The sequence below is a fragment of the Cordyceps fumosorosea genome (genome assembly GCF_001636725.1).
Source record: "Cordyceps fumosorosea ARSEF 2679 chromosome Unknown scaffold_68, whole genome shotgun sequence".
NCBI lineage: Eukaryota > Fungi > Ascomycota > Sordariomycetes > Hypocreales > Cordycipitaceae > Cordyceps > Cordyceps fumosorosea.
The window spans coordinates 275-22,460 of NW_017387368.1; the positions used below are offsets into that span (position 1 = coordinate 275).

Genomic DNA, 22,186 nt, shown 5'->3' on the forward strand with positions numbered 1-22,186 from the left:
ATGTACGCCATGCCTCGCACTGTCCTAATTCAAAGCTCCTGTTCTTTCTCTCCCAACGCTTTAGTCTGATGGTATGCCATCTCTTTCCCCTCATCATCGCGGCGCTGAATGTCCACTGGACCGGCTACATGCTATGCAACTTGGAGCGGAACGTAACGCCTCTTGAAATTTTGGCTTTTATTGGCCCGCATCGAGCCGATATGAACCGAACCTGCGTGAACGCGGGGTACCGTAGTACAGCGGTATTGATTGTGAGCCGTTCTGCGCTTTCGGCCGCCGCATATTAGGCAGCAGCTCTCTCCGCTCTTCCTCAGCCTCGCTGAATTGTAAAATGTATAAAGTCATCATTCCCACCGTTTATGGGTCATATCCCGTTGCTCTCATCACACGAATTTTGCACTTTATATAAGAATATTCAAGTCATTCATCGAAATGGCCAGTCAAGCGGAAAGCCAAGGGGCGAAATTCTTTGGAAAAGATAACCCTTTTGAACTACGAGTACTCGAAAACAATGCCGCTTCAGCCACGGATGACGATCTACTCAAGGCTGCGGAATACCTTGAAAGTATTTTCGGAGACTCACACGCATGGTGTGGTGGCTGGGCCATGAGATTGCGAGGGTCTGAGCGACACACAGAAGATTTGGACATTGTGATACAAGCTCCTTCTACTGCAAACATTTGGGAGAAACTTAGGCCGCACAGCAGGTCGGCAGCTTTCCAACCCTGGTGTCTGCGTTGGCTAATTCCGTCCAGGATCACCCTATACTATCATAAACAGATTCTCGAAGAAGGTGGTGACCAGTTCAAGATATTTGTGGATTCGCACGACAAGCAACTTGTCTGCGTCGATGTCATTTTGGCAGGTATGTAGGTGGCGCCCGAGACCTTATCAACCACATCTCATTCCAGTTTTTTCGGGACAGGGCGGCTTGAGACGCCTACGCTTGAGACGCAAGACGTCGTGGAAGTAGTCACTCCAGCGGAGACGCTGACTGGGGCGGAGGGCAAGAAGCGAGTCATGTCTTTGCGCTGGCAAGTCCGCCAAAAGCTTCATGCGATAGCTACTCGCCGTAAAGATACGGACTGCACGGACTTGGTTTGGCTGATCGAAACGTATCGCACCGAAATTGGCGGCTGGATCCAGGACGAAGTCAAGGATAGGCGCGAAACCTTTTTCCGATGGTTTTATGACAATGAGATGGATGATGACGAAGTGGATGCGATGAAACAGTATTTAGGCTTGGAGGGCGACCAGCGCTGATGGACGCATTGAGCGGGACATCACCCGAAGATTCGAGTGTCATTCCAGCTTCCACCCAGAGAAAACACAAGCTATCTTGTCCTCGTTTTAGCTACTGCTAAGCACAACAGCTGGTGTTAATAAATGCGCTTTGGGGGTCATGTTTGTATTTCCACTGCTACTGACTTGCCACTCATGACGCATCCGACAGCATAGTCCAGGGGTCTTCTGAGCCTATATGCCGATACTGAGTGACGTACCTTGACGGTGGTCGCGAGCAGTCCAGTCTCTGCTCCTTCGTTCGCACATACGACTGCCAGATCTCCCGCTTCTTCTTCGGACGCGTTGGCCACCACCGTGGGCAGACGCCCTCCTTGGCTTGCATGTCCCGTACCCACCGAACATCGTGCATGCCGTTCAAATCCAGATTCTTTTCTCCCCACTCCTCGGATAGATTGGTTCCGTCAACAAAATCGCACAGTTCTACATGACTGCGGCGGTCTATGCAGCTCTGAGCGAAGTCTTTCAGACTGGGGTATGGTAGCCCACGAAGGCTGTGAGTTACATCAATAGAACGGCAGTCCAAATGCACATCGCAGTCAGGTATAATGAGAAATTCGTGGTTGCTTCCGCACGTTCCGAATCGACTATACGCATGTATCCGAGAAACTGGCGCAGGCTTTTTCGGCTCGAGTGAAGCGAAGGCATCGTCCGATCGAAAAAGCTTTTCGGCTACCGTGACAAGATCGGCGGGTACGCAGATCTCCCAGGTCTGCAATGTCATGTTAGAGAGGTCGGTCAGTGGCCGTCTCAACGACGCAGGGCACTAGGGTATTAGGGCAACGCACAGTTCTCATACGACGGGCGCCGTAAAATTTGAGGGCCGAGATGCCAACACAACAACATGGTATTTCATGCTCGTTAAGGGTCTGTATAACAGCAAGTGTTTTATTGGTATCCTCAAGGCTGCGGCTCATGGCTAGATCAGCACGTATCTGGCTCGTGGCTGCGCGAGATTCCGCTAGGTAGAGTTGTTCAGGATGAAGATGGATGGAGGAGGATGGAGGTCAGGCCAGTGGCGCATGAGAAGATCGTTACGTCAGCTAGCTGTGGAGCACAGGATATCCGTCCCCGATCAAGGCCCAGCACCCGGACAGCTTGCGGATCGACACCGCAACCGGGAGGTGCATTAGACATGAGTGTATAGATATTGCATAATCATTCATGACATGAGTTGAGTAGTTTGTACAAGGTTTTGACCTGTTGATAGGTAAAGCACTGAAGGTACTGCGAGGGCAGCGATGGACTGTAAAGTCTCAGCAGGGCCCGCGTGTGACCCCCGCGCGGCCCCGGTACCAGTAGCCAGATGCGCAGTAAAACCCGCTAAAAAGTTGGGATCGTTGCCCCACCCCCAATTCCCAGGCTTTGGCAATCCTATTGCGCCCATTTTGTTGTACTCGTGTTCTGTAACAATTCCCTCTACTACCACTGTCGTTCTGCGTGACAAGTTCCTCCGCTACCGCCGCACTGTCAGAGAGGTGGCCCTGTGCGGCTGCGGCTCCCGGCGCTTCTTAGCTGTTTCCGGTTTTCACCTCGAAATACTCTCGGAAGAGGGACGTAGGTCTTGCCGACACGGGGCACTTCACCTCTGACTTGGTGCTTTCGCTTCCCGCCCTCCCCAACAACTCTTGCCAAAGACGAGACCTGCGCTCGTCAGCGGCCTCAACGTATGAAGTTCCGATGGAAAGGTCGGAAGATTGGTAAGCATTTCAAGATTAACATCAACTTAGGTTGCGATAAACTGAATGAGTACTATGCAAAGCTAGATGAGACCCGGTATACTATACTTCGGCAATACTGAACCCTGCTTCACGTTGGGGATACTTCGAGAGTACTTGGACAGATACAGCGCAACGACCCTGGCTGCAGGAGGCGAAAAGGATGGTACAGAAACTGTGAGAGGAGGAGTACAAGCCCTCGCCGACACGCAGATATGCAATTAAATGCCGTGATTAAGTACATGCCTGATGCCACTGCAGATTCGTTGGTGGATGTGTCGAGAGAAGTCGAGAATAGTATCATAGTGGAGGAGAGGCCGAGATGGAGTAACTACAGGGGCAATTATCACGTGAGGTGTAATTCAATCATTTCAACTCAAACTTCCACCAACCCAATTTCGGCTCAAAGTGGTTCAACTCCACGGGGAGCATGCTAAGTAATCCGTCAACGCAACTCAATCATGAGGCAAAATTGATGGAATTGAGTGGATGATCACCCTGGCTACGAGACCACCAGTCGAGGGGACTGCCGTCCATTCGGAAAGTTGGCTGCTCAATGAAAGCATCGAACGTCCACCAGTGATGCCCACACAAAATGTGGACGACGGGCTGACCGTGGTAAGCGGTCATCGTGATTGTGTTTCCTGGACACTGGGCAGCTCCTGGGACTATGTATAAAAAAATGCTCCAGCCAGATTATAGTGGGGCAAGGCATAAGCGACAAGGTAAGACCAGCCATCCATAAAATGTGCGTGCCTTTGCTGATCTGCTTGTATATCCGTCCACCAAGAAACACAAGAGTCCCCAAGGAGTTTGCTGTTACCTTTCTTATTCGCTAGCGCAGCTGCGACCTTGGCTACCAGGCGCTATGATGGGAAGACGAAGGTGGCTACCAGTAAGATAGCCCAAGAGGCGCTATAACGCTCCACCCTAGCCGGCGTCGTTGCATCCTGCGGGGCTCAGCCTGATCATGAAAAGATGTTTGGCCGACGCGAACTTCCCAGTATCAAATTTCCCGTTCATTCCCCCCAAACTATTGTACTTAGACTCGCCTTGTGTTTGAACAGCGCAGGTCCACGCTCTCGCTGACTGTTATTTTCGGCGCGCACACACGACATCGCACTGCATTATCGGAGGGACTTGCAGAGCGTGTTTGTTCTGCCGGATCCCCCGCTACACAACGAATACCCACCGAGCCAAGGAATGCCGGCGCAGCTTCCTCCTTTCTGGCATTTATTGCGGCAGATTCGGCTTCTGCATCGCGCGCAGTCTAGTACACAAGACGTACGAGAGCAGCTTCACAGCCAGACGAGCTGCGTTGGAGGTTCTTCAACACGTCATTACTGTGGTACCAATGGGGCTCCGCAAGACGGTAGATAACGAGTAGACACATGCACACGCAGTCTAATTATCGAGTCAATTCAACAATTTGCCCTTCCGCATTCGCGTGCCGGCAGTGGAAAAACCTCGAGGGAAAACCACTGCTAAAGGGCAGAGTAAATAGAAAGCTAAATCCAATACTCCTCCACCAAGTCATTTTACGAGTCAATCGACGAAACAGCCGGATTCATTGTCAGCAAAACAGAAGCGATGGCCAAGTCAAGATCGTCCCTAGTCTCGCCCCTAGCCTCCTTGCCAAAGGCAAAGGCTAGATAGTTCTTTGCATCTCAGCCAGGCTCTTCCTAAGCCCTTGTGCTGTGGCCGAGAGCCTCTCCCGGTGAAGCCTCTGAAGATCAGGTTCTGAGCCTATACGTTCCAATTCTTCGTCAGCATCTGCGAAATAGAATTTGGACAGAATGCTCTCGGAAGAGGCGAAATGATATGTCGCTCTGCTACCTGCCGGGCGACGTTGTCGACGAACGTTTTGCGACCCACCTGGGGATCGAATTAGCAGCTAATCCCTGATTACTCAAGTAAAACGTGCTTTGTAGTAGGACTCGAGCTCTGTTAGCGCCTCTATGCATGCTTGCTCATCCATGTCAACTGTAATTCTTGCCTCAACGGCGGACAGGAACCGGTTGATGTCGTCTTGGTGGTTACTGATGTGAAGTTTGCCCCTCCACTCATGTTGAGTCACTTCATTCACGGCGGAACGCATCGCCACCTTCTGAGCATCCAGTCTCGATTTCTGAACGTTATCAGTGTAATAGTGATTGTAGGTCATAGGGCCGCCTTGCTCATCATCGATGAGCTTGTGAAGCTCGGCCAACGCCTCAGCCTCACCATTCTCGAGCCAATCCTGCAGAATCGACCGAACCTCCACCCGCAATTTCTCCGCGGGGATGAGCCGTTTGACGGCGAGTTCGACCCATTGCAATGCTATTGTCATGATCTTTTGGAAATGACCTTCCGCAATCTCGCGGGGTTCGAGGCGCGCCGAGATGTTACCCGCCTCCGCCTTCGGATTGAAGAAGATAAGGATAAAGAGGAAGCAAATAAGGCCGCGGCCCGACTCCAATATCTTCTCAATTTCTTAGAAAAGTTAAAGCTTGTTGAGAAACGAAACGAATACTTTAAGCTGGTTGACGCCCTTCGAGCTCGAGGTCAATCAACTGCTCATCTTCGCCAGATCAACGAAACAGACCCTCGGAAGCCGAAAGAGATTCCTGGTTGCAAAAAATCATCAGTTATAGGTGATTTGTTTCAGAAGAATGCGGAAACGACTCAGCTGGTCCCCAATCTCATGGATTATCTAGCAGATCTGCTGCCACTTCCGAAGGGCACGCAACATCAACCGACACACAAAAAGAGAGCGCCAAAAGTCTGCAAAGCCAGAACCCCAACACCGACGTTGTGTTTAATTTGCGACCAATCTTTCGCAACAAGAGCAACACTCTCACGGCACGTTCAACGTTCGCACCCACTCGAAGAGGCATTTGAGTGTCCCGCATGCCGGAAAACTGGGCATCATGTCCTTGTCCCTGCAGGAACCATTGCATGGGCAGCACACGTGGAGCAACAACACGGCAAACAATTCGCTCCTGATCCTTACTTTTCGGAAAAGCCTGCGTTTTGCCTTATCTGCTCGACAGAGCATTCTGTCCGAGGGTTCAGCCTACACTTTTCTAAGGCCCACGAAAAAGAATCTCAATATCCATTTGAGTGTACCGCATGCCGCCAAAATGAACGAGTGGCGCAGATCCGGGATAGGAATACCTGGATACGCCACGCTATGGAAGTACATGGCAGTATGGACCAATACTATGGCAGAATTTTGAGAGCCAGCCCATGCGCGCCGTTGCTAATCAGGAAGAGGAAACGAAGTCCATTTGTGGCTGATAGCGATATAGATGAAGATTCGTCTCGATTTGTTGTCAGGAATATGGAGAATGAGGAATTTTGGGTTACAGGTAGAGACTCGGATTACCTGGACCTATCTGACGATCGTTACTAGGAGGTAGGATAAGAGTCTGGTACTGGCGAGGCCGCTCATAATTAGACGTTGTTGAATGTTATTGCTTTTTAGTGGCTTCGGTTTATATGCAGCCACATTATGAAACTCTGCACGATATGTAGGCACATGCTAATAATGATCACCTCCTGCTTTTTTAGTATAACTTCCTTTCCTGGCCCTTTACCCAGTGTTCCTTGCTTAGATAAGCCACGGCTTTTCGTGGGCGGCCCCTACATTCGCGCCCGGGCGCGGATTAAGAATGCCGCGCCCCCTTCGCAGTGGTCAGTGATTAAATTTCAGTGGCTTGATCGCCTAAATACAGGGCCTCTTGTGCCGCACAGTCCGCTGCCGCAGCCTCCCAGATGTCACCCATGCCTCGTCTGTCAGAAAATGGATTCGCTTCCATCTCAGCTGCTACCATTGCTTCAACCCGGCCTTCTTCTGCCTTGTCCCAATCCAGATACGACATCATTTCTTCCTTCGTCCAGTCTCTAGACCCTTCTTGCTCTTTACATCGCCCACCCATCTGCTTCCAATCAAGACACCAAGCAAGCTCCGCCCTGTTGTACCGCTGGGGTAAACCCGTTGCCTTTCGATACTGTTGGTTAGTCTTGATACTGCCACGCGGCTGCGCACCGTACCAAGTCTGTCTCGACTCAACATATCTCTGGTAGATTGCTTGCGGGTCATTATATCTGAGCTTTGGCGCAGTTGCCTTTCCCGCCACTGCTGGCTCGGCTACTGCTGCCTGTTGTACGACTGTTGAGCTGACTATAATGCAATCTGCCACTGTCTCGACTGTAGATGTATAGCTACCAGACTCACGATCTGCCAGCGCCTGGACTTCTAATGCCTGGACGTGGCCCGTTGGTGCTTGCATCGCTACCATGAGATGTTCGTCTTTCTGACCTATGGTCGCATGAGCTATCGTCGTCTCTGCGGCTGTCGTCGCCACTGCTTCTGATGCCACGATGCTCATTGTGTGTGCTGTTGTTTCGGTGACCGTTGCTGGTTGCTGAAATAGCTCTGTATATCGTAAGGGGCATGACTTTGAAGTCATTGTGTGACCTATTGTGTGACACATGCTGCATTTAGGCAGTGCCTTTGGACGTGTTGCTGCCTCAATTGTCTCGAACGCGCTAGGCTCTCGCCTTGTGCTAGTTGCTGGCTGCTTTCGTCTCTGGTTGAGCTGGCTTGGGACTTTTCTAGGCTCTAATATTGGGTGTGGTCTTGAAACATCTCGTTTCAAATGCCAATGGGGATGGAAATGCTCGAGTAACAAGGCTCCGCCTTCTTCCTCGAGCTTCTTCAAAGCATGGACACACGGCAGCCCAAAGGAGGATGTTAAGGTCATGCTGCAGCTTCTAAGTGGCTTGGAAAGCAGTTGTCGTTGTTCCTGCACTTTACGGAGGGCTCGATGAGAGACCCAGCCCCGCACCGCCTCAAACACCACACCAGAGACGTCCAGAGGCATCGATACCTGCTGAGAAGCACGCACATACTTCAATTCCTTCAGCTGGTTGGTGACTGCAGGTCTCATGGCTTGCCAGACATCGAATAGATCGAGGGTAGATATCTTGATGTGTGCTTTCAATAATGAGTGAATCCCCTCGGCTCTAGAAGACAGATTAGTCCCTCCGCCTTCAACCAAACTACAAGCCACCTGCCTGGAGGTAGCCACATTGCCAAAGTGCAAATATCGGTCGACCCATGCTCGAACAATTTTCTCTTTAAACGGGTCGAGCCAGATTGTCCTAACATAGCCGACTGCGTCTGTAAATTTCTCGGCATATTTCCGCTCGAAATCGGCCAGGCGCTCTTGAAATATCATTTGCGTCGGAGAGGCTACGAGTGCATGCCAAGTCTTGTAGAACTCATCCCATCTCCCTTCTCCTTGGCTACCTCCAGCCAGAAAGGCAGGCCGGCAATATTGCAACACCGCCTTGTTTACATGCCAAGTGCAAAGGAGACCTCCGGATGAAGGGAACCAGGTTGCAGCCGCATTCATCGCGGCCAAGCACCGGTCTGTCAAGACAATGGAGGGAAGGTCACGCCGATAGAGCGACCGAAGATGTTGCAAAGCCCATGAGTAGTCCTCTTCGGTCTCACCAGAGAGGAACGCAAAAGCAATACAAAAGGAGCGCTCGCAAGCGTCAACGCCAACCATATCGAGACGTGGCATGCTGTGTTTGTTTGTCTTGTAGGTACAGTCAAGGAGCAGAACATCGGGGTTGCATTGGAGAAATGCGATTGAGTCCGGATGGGCAAAGAAGATTGCTGTAAGCCGATTATCGGAATCCAGCCGAACCTTGAAGTGGAAGCCTTCCTCATACAATTGGTCGACTAGTGCTTGTATGCTGCTTTGGCCCTCCCGTAGGTCTCTCCTTGCTGCCCCAATTCGATTATAGATATCTTTCTGCGTTGCAAGTGTCGTGGAATTGTTACGGAGGTACGTCCTGATTTCACGAGGAGCAGCTCCAGCAGCCGCAAGACTAGATATGACCCTGGAATCACCCCCAGTAAGTTGGCGATGTGCTGGGTGTGCAGATGGGTCTTCGCTTGGCGGGTGATTGTGGAGAGAGAAATCCAGTCCGGGTCGATGACTGAGAACCCATGCCGCTCCATCCAAAGACTGTTTGGCAAGCACCGAAAACTTGCATCCTGTTCCTCGGCTACAGGTACGCCGTTTTCGCTGTATGGAGGCATTTGGCTGCTGCCCGTTGCGATCGCAAGCAAACACAACTTTAACCCGGCCATTGGGTGTTTTCGTCGACTTTCCCGTGGTAAATGCATAGCCTCTAGGTTTTGCCCATGAATTAATGGCGCTAAGGAGAGATTCGCGGGAACTGTATACACCCTCTGGAGGGAGCACATCATCCGGGAATACTGCTTGGGACATGGCGAAAGTATGAAGTGGTTAATGGTTGTGCGATTGTGTGTTGAAAGGGGGCGCGGGAAAGTTAGTCAGCAGGGCGCGGCATTCTTAATCCGCGCCCGGGCGCGAATGTAGGGGCCGCCCTTTTCGTGCACGTGGCCCACTAAAAGCCGCGCGACAACTTTTAGTCTGCCTAATCACGTGATTGGGCAGCACATGATCAGCTCCACGGCTAGTCCAGCATTATGCCCCTCACTGAGTGCCCCGCGAAGAAACTAGACAAAGAAAATATATATAACTACAGGTTGAGGGCCATTTTAATGCTTCTACCACATAAGGGACACGAGGACGGCTCAAAAGCAGTCAGACTATCCTGATGGGTTCAGCAGTTGAGATACTCCAGCTAGATGAAGAGAAGGAGCACTTGCGCAACTTGCTGAATTACACCGAGCACCACCCAGACGGATGGCACCCGACCAATTACGACGGGATGCATGAGTACTCCCACAAAGACGTTCACCCCATCATTCAACCTATCATTGAAGCAGTACGTATATTGACGCTACTAAGGTAATAAGATCTAACAGTTCTTGAAGGATAAAAAGGGCATTCTCCTGCGTATCTCTGGCGACTCTAGGAACCTCCGGTATGGGTTTGAAGTTGGCGATATAATACCAATCTCGGGCGAACGATACTCGATCATTGAAGGAAATGATCATATTCAGCTTGCACTTTATGAGAAAGGACATATTTTAAAAAAAGTCGTGGTGCGAGTTGAAGATAATTGTATATTAACTCTTCTTTGGATAGTCAACGTTAAGTAAACTCTTCTTATCGTTATAGTTACTATCGGGTCTGATGAATACTAGAGATATTTCTTATTATGTTACTGTTCTAAGACTGATGGCATGAGACTCTCGAAAGATTCAGGGTTTATGGGGATATCAACATCGTGGGCAGTCTGGCAAGGAGTCTCAAAAGGAGCCTGATAAGCATGTTGTGGAGTGAGACTGGCAAAAGCGTTGGGGTCCATGTGGAAGCTAGCCGGATAAGGAGCATCGTAATTGCCCTGCCAGTCGAAGTGAAGACCGTTGAACGTGCCAGGGTTGACAGTAAAGCTGGCGTGGTGCTCGATGCGATTGATCGTATTCCCGAAAGCCGGGCTGTCGAACCCAATGGCCTCAGCATTCTGCGTATGGTTTGCGGTTGGCGAAAATCCCGTATAAGAAAAGCTGCTAGCACGAGGCAACGGGCAAGCAGGTTGCTCTTGTGTGGCGTAATAGCCTGTTGTACCGGAGGTAGCGAGAGAACGTAGCGTTCCAGCCGCTTCCGTCGCAGTCATTTGCGTTTGACAATGTTCGGGAGAGATTTGCTTTCCACTTTCGTCGGGCCAGAACATTGAGCTCTGATAGTCCAACAATTTTTTTGCTAAGCGAAAAGTGTCATATTGCTCCGGGGGGGTCATTATTTTAATCGAATGGAGGTGCTGTATGATGGTGTCGTAATCTTTCAGGGCAAGACCACGGTCGGTGTCCCATCTATGATGATTAGCATATGCTCACATCTGATAAACAAATACATACATGGAATCTGGTATGATATCATAAAACAGTATCCCCAGTGCGCTTCTGAATAGTTCATCCTCGTCTGCGACCTCACTGGTTCCATCGTTGTCGCATCCTTGGCTATTGAAGCGTGCTAGACGACGAAAAAACGAAATTCGGCGTTGTCCAGCTTTGATGATAACAAGACAAGTTGTAGTCACGTCCTCAGAGGCATCACATCTCAGAAAACGTAAAAAGTCCCGGACTTGACCCTTCCTGATAGATTCGGTTTCAGGCTTCCAACGTCGGAAATTCAAGTACACAGCAACCGTTGTGAACCTCCATAAGACCTTGTAAGTCGACAATTGCTTGTAGAGGTGAATCGCGGAGACGGTGAAGAATTGGCGGTATGCGTCAGTCGAGGTGAATGGCCCGTGCTCGACAGGAAAGTTGTCTGGCTCTGGCCGCCAAAAGCACCCTGGATCATTCTCCCATAGGCAAAAATGACCAGAAACTGAATCGTTTACCTTCAACTGTAGACGTTCGATTGACTTGATTGCCGCAGCGTTATTGACGGCCGGTTTGCTGCCTCGCTCCCTAAAGTTGTGGTGGAGCGACTGGTACCATAGTTGAAGGATTTGGCGATTCCCTTTGTTTTTGAGAACCACATCTGCTGTATCGTCGTCTTTGTATGGAAGTAGTAGGGACCGAAGCTCCCGAATCGTCAGTTTCGCAGCGCTGTAACGCTTCGTTTCTGCTTTGCGTATCACCATTGTATAAATGAAGGGAGAAGATGTAGATGCAAGAATGAGAGGCTGATTGTGCAAGTTTCTGTCTCTGATCAGGAGGTCTGCGGGGTTAGAATACGCTAAGAACGCCACTTGACATACGCTAACCAAAAAAACGAAAAAGTCGGGTGCGCGCACCCGACTTTTTCGTTTTTTTGGTTAGCGCTGTCTTTCGCTTTATTGTTATCAAGTTGCGAAAGACTATTTTCTTTCAAAATACAGTTTAAGACCTGTCCTAAACTCCAAATTAGACAAAAGGATAAATGACAGCCCTTGTGTACACATTATGCGTAGTCGCTGTCATCATCTCCTTTGCACGCGTGGGCAGGATAATTTTAGATCATGAGTGTATATCAGGCAATCTGGCTGGTTAGGCAAGGATCTTTTGGCTCTCCACCAGTCACATACACGCTTCGATGAGCGAGGCTGATCGGCCCACTCCCAAGCAAAACGACATTCAGTGTGTCGCGGAATAAGATGGTTTATCCTTTCAGCGTCGTCACTGATTTTCATATATTTATAGCTGTGTCTAGGTAGATGATAGAGAGTCAAATGTAAAGACCACACCGCTCTTCGGGATACGGCCTATCAGCGCAATGCAGCCCATCGGCGTGACTGAGTACAGTCTTGCCCTCACTGTATCTGGCCTCGAAGTGGCTCACATTGGTCTTTGCCTTGTTCGCGCTCACTACTCCCCTAAGCAATTTTCGCAAAAAAGACTCTATCTCCTTCGAGCCGCTCTTGTCATTTACCCTATCGTATCAGTCGCATTGATCTCGGCGTTCTTTTCCACGCATCGCATACCGAACACCCCACTGTCAAACGTAGTATTCTACACATGGGAGCTTATTAGTGGGCAATGCCTCAAAGCAGAAATTGTAAGATATACTAAATCTTTGGTGAGAAAGTGCTAATCACCAGCTTAGGTTTATCTCTGGCTTTCTATACTTCCATTTCAGGGTGTTAGGAAATACGCTATCATGGCATGTGCCTTCCTACTTAACACCACTGTTCCGGCTTTAGGGATATGGTGCTTTGTGACTACGCAAAGGCAGTGGCTTTGGATATCCATTACACTCAACAGTGGAGGCTTCGCACTGACAGGTCATTATCTCACCAATGATGCGGCTCTAGCTCATGTGCGCTATCGACAACACTGGCTTTGGCTCGCCCTGCTCTCCGGGGTTGGCCTTGTGCTCGGGCTTGTGGCTGCTTTTGTGCCAACTGAAAAGGCGCCCACTCTACAACATGTACAGTACTTCTCTCAATCATTGATTGGCCTTTCTTTCAGCTGTGTCATCCAGGTCATGGGTGGAGTATCTGCACACCGGTCACGGAGGCAGGCCAAGGAGGCAGGTCAAGCTCCGCGGGACGGAAATACATTCCAACTCGGGAAGTCCCATCAGAGTCTGATTTCAAAGCGTGTGGACCTGGAAGACATCACCACTGGGGATCTTGAAAGCCTGCCACCGGAGGAGGGGCTGGATGTACTGGTGAAGACCGAGGGAGGCGAGCCACGGCCTGACAGTACAGCGCTGCCAGACTTCTACCTGTTCTAGATTCAATTGGTTTATATTCAATAAAACTTTGTATTTATTTATACTCCTTTTTCCTAATAGCGCACGCTAAAAGAAAAAAGTTGACCGGCGACCTCCGCACAGACTGCGAGCCAGTTCAAAGATTAGTGGGATTTAATTCAAACTATAGTATTATTTATAAATACACCAGTAGCACCCATTACTTCTACTATAGCCATACCTACTGTGTGGGCTCTATACATTATGACTACCTATCACCTCTTAGGTACTGATAGGGATAGAGAGGTAGTATATCTTTTCTGCTTTTTCTTTCTTTCACTAATAGTGAACAGGGCGCCGAAGTGATCAAGCTAGAGCTCTGGATAGCCGGTATCCATCATAATCTAACGGACTGCCTACCAAATTCCGTCACAAAACTCGCTTTGAACAACCATTACGCCGTATTCGCCGAGACATGTGGCGACCTTGACAAACCCAATCTATCCAAAGCTCGCAAAATACTGGAGGGCTCTGAGAAGAAGTTTGGTAGCTTGAAGACGCAACTGAAGAGTGTCTCAACAGGTGCATACATTGGTATCCGCACAGGAACGGAGAGATTGATCCTTGCAAGGTCCGAGGCCGATGTCAGACTAGTTGTACAGTTGTCACACACTTTGGAGACGGCAGAGGAAGATGAATGGGTCACACTCCCCCATGAACGTGGCAAGCTGACAGTCGACGGCTAGACACCGAGGCCGCCCGTTTCGATAATAGTTGCCACGCCCTCTGCATTCAGCTGAGGAAGATGTATGTCTCGTCTCCTATGGAAAAGCCTTCAAAAGATTTAAATGTTCGCTGCCCGTGGATTAGAATGTACCTGACTCAGAACTATAATCACAGCCTACCATTATGACTTCACGGATCACTCATAACTATAGCTTGTAAGTTATCGCAGCCCTTTGCACAACGAAGGCTACTAACGTTAGTTAGAATTCCAGACACTAACGAGGACGAACCGGCTCAGACCGTCCAGAATCCAGCAGATCACCAGCCAAAATATGCCGAAAAACAATACACTGCTCTCGCCCAGGGCATGCTCATTGTTCTACGAAGGAACAAGGAGGTCCAACCATGTTCAAACGATGACGAAGTTCCCCGAGGCTTATTGCCGCTGCTTGAATCGAGTGACTGGCCTATTAATGGAATCGATGACCTCAGCGACAAGTTTCAAGCTCAGCTACGTGAGGACAGGGTGGTCGGGCTACCAGATTGTTTCTTCCCACTGCAGCGCCATTACACGCATGACGAGCAAGCCAAAGCTGCAGCACCGAGCTTATGCTATCTAAGGGAAATTGGTATCATCTCGAAGATTGGACGCTCTAATGAGGAGCAACTTAGAACTATGGCTAAGGTCTGTGGAAGATTATGTTTTAAAAATACTTTTGAGCTGCCCACCATTCTTGACGATACGATGTTGCCCGATCTGCTTAGCAAGTTCACAATCATGGAGGTAGCTCGCAATGGCCAGTCTTGATTAAGACATCTATCTATTACTACTACTACAGTTAATAAGCCGACAGTCGACGGCTGCATACTCAGGCTGCCCGTTTTAATGAATATAAGGATACATAACTAGTCGCTCTCCTCTTTAAAATCGTCTTCTGTTCTTATTACAACGGGGATACGTCGGATCTGCTTCCGAATTTGACACTTCAGGGACTGACCTTGAGCACCACATTGGACCTGTCGACTTTTTGAAGTTGCTCATCTCTAGTCCTTAAGGTGCCGCTCTTTTTCTGTGCTCAAAGCCCAGGCCGAGTGCACCACGAATATGGCTGACAATTCTAAGCCCACTATGACAACTCAAGTCGCCCCTTGCGACTCATCCATGAAGCCTGCCAATACCGGACCTGAGACTGCTCCTGTCCTCACCCAGAATAAGGCACCAGCTGCGTGTGCTCCTGTCTCATACGATGTTCAGCCCACAGATCCTCTCCTCTCAGAGAGCGCTATCGACTCGCCTACCAGTGACGACTACGTTGATGAGAGCGCTATTGACGATGACGACTCTTCGGATTGGGAGGACTCTGTACAAGAAGCGAATCGAGCGTTGACTTGAATCTCTTCCAACGTGTTGAGCCCAAGGCTAACCTAGTCTCCGACCGTTCGCTCATCACTCATATGCTTGCGCAGACAGAGCAAGTGCCAAAAGAACTTCAGCAACAAGCGTCCCACTCTGCCTCTGCTATTATAGCCCTGGGAGCCTCTCCTAATGATAAAGATGACGGCCCTCCAATGATGACGGGCGTGCGTCCTTCCAACATCGGACCTGTCATCGAGGTACCTCGCTCGAGCACCCAGCCTACTGTCGCGCAAGCAGTTTTATCACCGCAAACAACTCGCCGCAATATGTTTGCTACTGAGCTGACTAAGTCTCTTCGCCGCCATCTTCTCTGGGAGCGTCAGCAGAGAACCTCGACTGCCAATGCCGTGCTCAGGCGCCGCCATGCCTCCCACGATGTGGCCAACCTGAGGCAGTTTCCAGAAAAGCCCTGTCTGAAGCAGAGCGAGGACGCCAACGCTAGTTGGAATCAGCATTTAATTACGAACGCCTTTGACGGCTACCATTCTAGAGGCTGGTGATGCCCATGTATATCGTTTCTAAGCCACGAAAAGGGTCTTAATTGTGGCTGGTAGGAACAGCCATATTCAGTACACAGAACGAATTATAATCCATTAGTGTAACGGGCAAGCCGCTTGCGCGGCGGCTGTGCCGCCGAGCTTCTAGAACCTTCTATTGGTTCGGAGCTATGAAAGTGTTGTGATGTTCTCATTTAGTTGATTTAGTTCCTTTCTTCTTCATCTTGATAGTAAACAGCATAGGAACTAGATAGTTGAATCAACTTACTAGCAATCCATCACAATTAGTTTCCGAGCCGGCTCGTTGGCGTACTATAGTGTAGCCCAATACCCACGAACAGCAAGTGCATATCAAAGTTTGCGATCTAGGGACCCATGCGCTATGCGCACCTCGAGTGCCAATCCTGGTCTTGCGTGGTTCAGCTAACCAATGTCCACCGTGCTTTCCTTAACGCACCCCATTACTGTGACTTGTAGGTGTTAGGTGATAGTGATGAGACATAGCACCCCTTCTCCCAGTGCAGCGTTGTACAGGCCTCCTGCCTCGAGCAGCCTCTGGTCAGTTAGTAATAAGCAGTCTTGCCGTCGCCTCGCCACTGACTGACCAATTTGGGCCTCTTTTCTTGACTTGCCAAGTTTGCCGTATTTCGCGTGCTTCCCATTGTCTCTCACGGAACATGCTTCCTTCTTCTACCTTATTCCATCAGGCGTCTATTGCAAACACTCATCATGATGTCAATCAAGCTTTTACTCAATGAGCAACTGATTGGCTCGAAATTGGAGATCATCTCATTCTTCTGAAAGCCATGTATGATCGCCAGGCAGGCAAGTTGCTGAATGAGAACGAGGTTGAGGCTGCGAAATAGTGTCTTCGCCAGATAACACCGTCTTCTCCTCTGGGATGATCACCGTCCACAACAGAAACCAGGGCCGGTGGGAGAACGCAGAGAGGCTTGAGGTACAGGTGGTGGAAACTCGCGAGAGGAAGCTTGCGGAAGACCATCCCTCCACGCTGACTAGCATGGCCAATTTGGCATTGGCGTATGGGAACCAAGGCCAGTGGGATGAGGCGGTGCTGGAAGGAAAAAAAGCTTGGGGAAGATCACCGCAGTTTAGTTCCTTCAACAAGATTAGACTATGGTAAATTGTACAGTAACTCTGTACATATTCCGCCTAGGCTTAGTAGGCTTCGGCAGAAAAGAATGAATATGGCCAACGAATAAATTAACCTCTCTTTCAATAGTCTAGAGAAGACACTGCAGCCCTCGCCACGGAAATGGTGCTACTCACAGCGGCAACCTCCGTCGATTTTAATAAGCCAACGGCTACTCACTATTGCGGGATCTATTTGGTCTGTAGGGACTGACCCAACTTGGCCAAGTCTTCCTGAGCATCTTGCAGAAGCTTTCGAGTATTTGAGTGGAGTTTGGGAAATGCCTTGTCAAGTTCGACCATAAAATGCACGCGCTGGCGGGGAGCCACGACTCCGATTCTTTCTGGAGTGCGCAAGGGCTCCTCCTTAAACAACATGTCCCTCTCGTCGTCGCTGAATGCATTGCCCCTATCATCTCCGCCGCAGCGAATTGATTGGGTTGAGCCCGCTTCGTGGGAGCTGGGGATTAGACAGTCGTCTAGGCCGTATGGTATTCTTCGATTCTTCTAAATCTAGCTGGCAGGTACTGCCTCGCTTAGCAGCAGAACAGTCGGCGTCACTCCTGGCTATACCCGCTTGGATGACGAGTATCCGTGCGTAAAAGGCTTGTCCCGTGAGCCAGGTTCTCGGGAATAATCTCAGAAGAAGATTTAGCATAAGTAACTCCCTAGAGATTAAGATTAGTCTTTTTCCAGTTCTACTTTATTCATTCTTAGGGGAGCCTACCGTCGTTGAATGCGCTTCGCGTGAGTGGCGTCCAGATGCCTGCCTAGGTGGTAAACGTCCGCCATTAAATCGTATACGGTTTGATCGCTATCCTCAGTTAAGAGCATCATTGAGGTATGACTGTTCTTATCTTCTTTCGCGCGTGAAATGTACGCTCCTAATCGGTCAAATGATTGGCTCATATATTCGTAGATCGCCTTCGAGTTGTCGATGTCAAAGGGAATAGGTTCGACTTCTTGGAATAGACGTAGCTTTGCGTGTCCTTTTAATTCGAGAGCGCGTTGGTATAGATGGATTGGTTCTGGAAGTGGGAGTCCGTCGATCGCCGATAGAATCGCGCCGAAATCTGAGCGTCGATAAGGGAATAGGGGCTCATTGCTGCAGTAGAGTTCAGCTATAGGTACTCCGGCCAGTCTACTCAAACGTACTGTATCAAGATGATGCTCGTCCAAATAGTATTTAGGTAGCTCTTGTCTCTAAAATCTGATGTAGCTTGACTGCTGTCGTTTAGCTCTCGTCATAATCGGGACCATTTTCCAGTGTTCTCACCCATAACGCTGAATCGAAGCCCAGCAGTCATCCACGACCTTTTTAGACTTAGAGCAGGAGCCGTGTTGGTAGGCGATTGCCTCAACAAGAGCCAATTTGATCGACGTTTGGTAGTCGAATACCGTTTTGTAGGGATGCTCAAAAGTACACGGCGGAGAGTGCAATACGTGCGGAGTATTGTGCAGAGAGCCGCCGAGCCACGCTATTTGTAGAAAGATATACTGCTCCGTCGACAGCTTCCACACGTCCTTGAGTGAGGCGACATAAGCTGCCTGCGGGACGTACTCAATTTTCGCGAGATCATTGCTGTCGAAAACGCCATACTCACCCAAGCAATCACAGCCAGCCGCATAGCCACGCAGGACAGCTTCTTGATATTCTTTTTTTTCTGGGTTGTATAACATGGCTCACCCACCAGTATGCACAGAAAGAAACAGGCCGGGAGGCAGCGGCTATTTATCGATTTCATGGCTATTACGACAACTACACTGGTGTGGCTGAATGACATGGGGTGAGGCTAGACACCTCGGGCTTTCGCCGGTCTGCGTGAGACCTCAATCGAGGAAACAAGACGGAGTGGCTTGCCAGGATCCTCGTCCCCCTCGTGCCCCTCGTCCGACAAGATAGAGTGGCTCCATGGACCAAGTGGAGATCGCCAGGGGTGTGCATATCGGCAGCGAGGTGCAGGCACGCCGGGCGCCAGCCGTTGCACTGTTTCAGGGGATTAGCACACCAGTAGGATGGTCGGGGATTTGTTCATACCTGGGGCATTGTACCTCGATGTTCATAGAGTGGCAATTCTGACACGCGAATGAAGACCGGAAATCCAAGTCCTGATACTGGTTTTCGTGTATATGCTCCCAAGCATGCTTTACCCATTTAACCCAGGCATCGTCTCCCGTAAATACTGTCCCACAATTCTTTTGATGACACTGTAACCTCTGCTTTTGCGTCGAACTGCTCCATGTTGAGGGCCAGGGAGGACTGCACGAAGGACGTTTCTGCCCGCGAATCACTCGCCTACTATATAGGACTACTCTTGACCATTTGTGCTGATACCTGAAGACATGTCGGCCGCGATAGTGGAGAGCCAAGAGCCCCTCAGGTTTCCGTGCTTCTGCGCTGGCCCAGTATGCTACGGCTACTCGGCTTTGTCTGTATGCTTTTGGTCTAGCGTAATCGCCTGAGGATTCCGCGGCCTTTTGATTGGTGCAGGTCCCCGTAAATAGGCTTGGACTCTACTCCAACGGCCCAAAACGAACGCGGTCGCCTTCCCCGACATAGCATGAGCAATAAAAAGTGGATAGAAAATGCAAATGCAGTTTTTACCCACTTCTTTATCCACTTCTACCTTGTCACGTGCTTTTCGCGCTTCCCATGTTGCCTCAGTCCAACTTTCCATTTACATGTCGTGCAGTATTTCAGCATGATGCAAGGTTCTCCAAAATGCAAGTGCTCAATAACGCAGAAGTCTTGCCGAAGTTTCTCAGCGATTACTGGCCGCGGTTCTCTAAAGTCACGAAACTGGCTTTTCTCCGCTACACCGCCGAGCTACTTCCCCAGCTAGAGCCCGAACTCTTCCACCAAAGGCTACACGAGCAGGCCGGCTGCTTCTCTCATGCGTTTCCCACGTCTTTGAAGCCTTTTCCAACTATAGCATCGAGGCAAACATCCGAGCCAATTTCTTTATCAACAACGATTCCCCAGCAAAACACCCACAGACAGCAAACGCTTTCAAAAGATGCGCCGCCAGCCACGTTATCTTCGCCGCGAGTGTCCCGGCAATCCAGCCCGACAGTGTCGCTGTCAACTACTCTGTCCTCGCCACGAGTCTCCAGGCAACTTAGCCCGACAGAGTCGCTGTCAACTACTCTGTCCTCGCCGCGAGTCTCCCGGCAATCTGTCTCTCAACAGTCACTACGGACCACTGTGAAACCGCCGCGACGGCATCGTGGGCAGAAGCGCCTTCCTAGTACACTGGAGGATGTGGGAGAAGTTCAAGCCCTCTGTAGATACACTGCAGAGCTATTCTTTTCCCGTCGTCGGACCGCCGGTTCAGACCTCTACTCTGCCTTGAAGAGTTGTGATGATGAGACGAAACTCTCCCAAATCGAATTTCGGGCACGCTGCTTCGGTCTTCGGCACCTTCAGCTCTATTTGGCCAAAAACGAGCAACGATCGCAATACGACCAATTCACTAAACAAACGGCGAAAGCCGCAATTGTGGATGCCGTGGCCCATCATAACCCGACTGTAAACAGATCAGAAATCACAAGCAACGTTGACCGGTTTATCTTATGTGCGAAGAATCTCCAACGTGTCTGGGACAAACATTCACTCAGCGCTGTCTTCTTGCTAGACGCCGGGTGCCGTTCTTAGTGAGTACATTCGACGTCCATTTCGCAATAGAACACTAACAAAATAGTTATGAGCAAAACCGGACGAAAGAGGTTCTCGATAAATTTGACAACAGACTGAGACATGACGGTGCGAAAACGACTGTTCAAATTGGGGAACTTGCGGAGGATGACCCTTGGAAGAAGCTCGAAACAACGGCCAACGAATATCTGCAATACATATTTGACGAGTTTGTGAAATGGTTTTATTGCAGCAATATGACTCCCCCTGCGAAAAGGCTGAAATTTTCGAACCAATGTCAACCGCCAACGGAGGCAAATTACGAGGCACAGCCTGATGAAGCAGACACTATCTCCACCTTTCGGTCAGACAACTCAATGTCACCACCAGGCGATCTCAACGCGGGCAGCGGATACGCACCCGCAAACGATGCGGCACAAGACGATAGCACCGGCAGTTGCGTTGATGACTTGCGCCTTGGCATTCCCACCGACTACTTCACGCTGGATAACATGCCATCCCCATATCAAGAGCTCACGCCAGCCAACGTTTACGCACCCGCAAACGATGCGGCACAAGACGATAGCACCGGCAGTTGCGTTGATGACTTGCGCCTTGGCATTCCCACCGACTACTTCACGCTGAATAACATGCTATGACCGCAAAATGAGCTCAAATGGGACGACGATCCCGCACACAGCAGACTAATTCAAATTAAAGAGGAGATGCGTATCAGAGAACCTTCTTGCACTAAATCGGCAAACGAGTTCTTCATCCTGACCTTCGCTTTACCGTTCTACTTTGAATTTTAACAAGAACAAGTAGATATCTTCATCACTTTCCAACCTCCAATCCTTGGTCAGGATGGGCGCCTCGTTTCTCGGCCATTGGTAGGGGATATCGGCAGGCGAGCGAATCTGGGCATAACGTTTTGCTTTTGAATCCGCCAACTCGATCGCTAGTACAGCGTCGGAATCCTTCACGTCGAACCTCCGGGCCTTGGTCGTCATGCGTGTGACTTCGACTTTTCCGGGTGGCAGGTGAAGCTGTCGTAGCTCTTTCTGTGTCCTAGTCAGTGTCTGCATGTACGAGGATAAGGGAACAGCATACCATCAAAGTTTCTCGTGACAGTGATTCGTATAGCCTTTTGCTTCCTTCGGGGTCGAGAACTTCACCCTTGGATTCTTTGTTCACCGTTTCTGCCATCTCTGAAACAAGTCTGACTTGGTCGTCCGTGAGGGCTATCGTACGGTACATTTTGCTTTGGGGCGTCAAAATCGTATCCGCGGGGTCAACAGTATCTTGGACCCCTCCGGAAGAATGATAAGCCGAGTCGACTCCGGCTGCCCCACCCATGGGGACACTCATGGTCAGCAGTTAGCAGGGAGAAGTTGGGAAAGTTAGATGAAGCGAGGACGATACCGGGCATGTGACATTATAAATACACAGGAGTACGCCTGACGGCCTGACGTTTGCTTCTCGGCCCACAAGGCTGTTCGCGGGTTAAACAAGGGTTCAGTCCAAGCCATGTCTGCCCTGGGTCTACGTGGTGGCGTGCATGTCCAAATCAATCGCTGGCCAGCCAGGAGCAATAACGGGGTCAACATGGCCATCCCAGAGCA

General features: G+C 50.0%; 9 protein-coding genes across 9 annotated transcripts; 4 read left to right on the forward strand and 5 right to left on the reverse strand.

The window, feature by feature from the left end:
* Positions 1-432: 432 nt before the first annotated feature.
* Positions 433-1,263, forward strand: ISF_09739 (hypothetical protein; the record flags this gene model as incomplete). The annotated part of the gene is made up of 3 exons (XM_018853340.1): positions 433-707; positions 756-865; positions 926-1,263. 3 exons carry the CDS (start codon positions 433-435, stop codon positions 1,261-1,263), a joined length of 723 nt encoding a protein of 240 aa, XP_018699462.1.
* Positions 1,264-1,435: 172 nt separating this feature from the next.
* Positions 1,436-2,026, reverse strand: ISF_09740 (hypothetical protein; the record flags this gene model as incomplete). Its single annotated transcript, XM_018853341.1, has 1 exon — positions 1,436-2,026. The coding sequence occupies one exon, from the start codon at positions 2,024-2,026 to the stop codon at positions 1,436-1,438; it is 591 nt and encodes a 196-aa protein (XP_018699463.1).
* Positions 2,027-4,929: 2,903 nt separating this feature from the next.
* Positions 4,930-5,349, reverse strand: ISF_09741 (hypothetical protein; the record flags this gene model as incomplete). Its single annotated transcript, XM_018853342.1, has 1 exon — positions 4,930-5,349. One exon carries the CDS (start codon positions 5,347-5,349, stop codon positions 4,930-4,932), a length of 420 nt encoding a protein of 139 aa, XP_018699464.1.
* A 1,354-nt stretch (positions 5,350-6,703) lies between these two features.
* Positions 6,704-9,313, reverse strand: ISF_09742 (hypothetical protein; the record flags this gene model as incomplete). Its single annotated transcript, XM_018853343.1, has 1 exon — positions 6,704-9,313. The coding sequence occupies one exon, from the start codon at positions 9,311-9,313 to the stop codon at positions 6,704-6,706; it is 2,610 nt and encodes an 869-aa protein (XP_018699465.1).
* An 862-nt stretch (positions 9,314-10,175) lies between these two features.
* On the reverse strand, positions 10,176-10,754 carry ISF_09743 (hypothetical protein; the record flags this gene model as incomplete). Its single annotated transcript, XM_018853344.1, has 1 exon — positions 10,176-10,754. The coding sequence occupies one exon, from the start codon at positions 10,752-10,754 to the stop codon at positions 10,176-10,178; it is 579 nt and encodes a 192-aa protein (XP_018699466.1).
* Positions 10,755-13,402: 2,648 nt separating this feature from the next.
* Positions 13,403-13,884, forward strand: ISF_09744 (hypothetical protein; the record flags this gene model as incomplete). The annotated part of the gene is made up of 2 exons (XM_018853345.1): positions 13,403-13,444; positions 13,492-13,884. The coding sequence occupies 2 exons, from the start codon at positions 13,403-13,405 to the stop codon at positions 13,882-13,884; spliced, it is 435 nt and encodes a 144-aa protein (XP_018699467.1).
* Positions 13,885-14,993: 1,109 nt separating this feature from the next.
* On the forward strand, positions 14,994-15,781 carry ISF_09745 (hypothetical protein; the record flags this gene model as incomplete). The annotated part of the gene is made up of 2 exons (XM_018853346.1): positions 14,994-15,227; positions 15,332-15,781. 2 exons carry the CDS (start codon positions 14,994-14,996, stop codon positions 15,779-15,781), a joined length of 684 nt encoding a protein of 227 aa, XP_018699468.1.
* A 3,871-nt stretch (positions 15,782-19,652) lies between these two features.
* ISF_09746 (hypothetical protein) lies at positions 19,653-21,223 on the forward strand (the record flags this gene model as incomplete). Its single annotated transcript, XM_018853347.1, has 2 exons — positions 19,653-20,584; positions 20,632-21,223. 2 exons carry the CDS (start codon positions 19,653-19,655, stop codon positions 21,221-21,223), a joined length of 1,524 nt encoding a protein of 507 aa, XP_018699469.1.
* A 129-nt stretch (positions 21,224-21,352) lies between these two features.
* ISF_09747 (hypothetical protein) lies at positions 21,353-21,932 on the reverse strand (the record flags this gene model as incomplete). The annotated part of the gene is made up of 2 exons (XM_018853348.1): positions 21,353-21,625; positions 21,675-21,932. The coding sequence occupies 2 exons, from the start codon at positions 21,930-21,932 to the stop codon at positions 21,353-21,355; spliced, it is 531 nt and encodes a 176-aa protein (XP_018699470.1).
* Between the last annotated feature and the right edge of the window lie 254 nt (positions 21,933-22,186).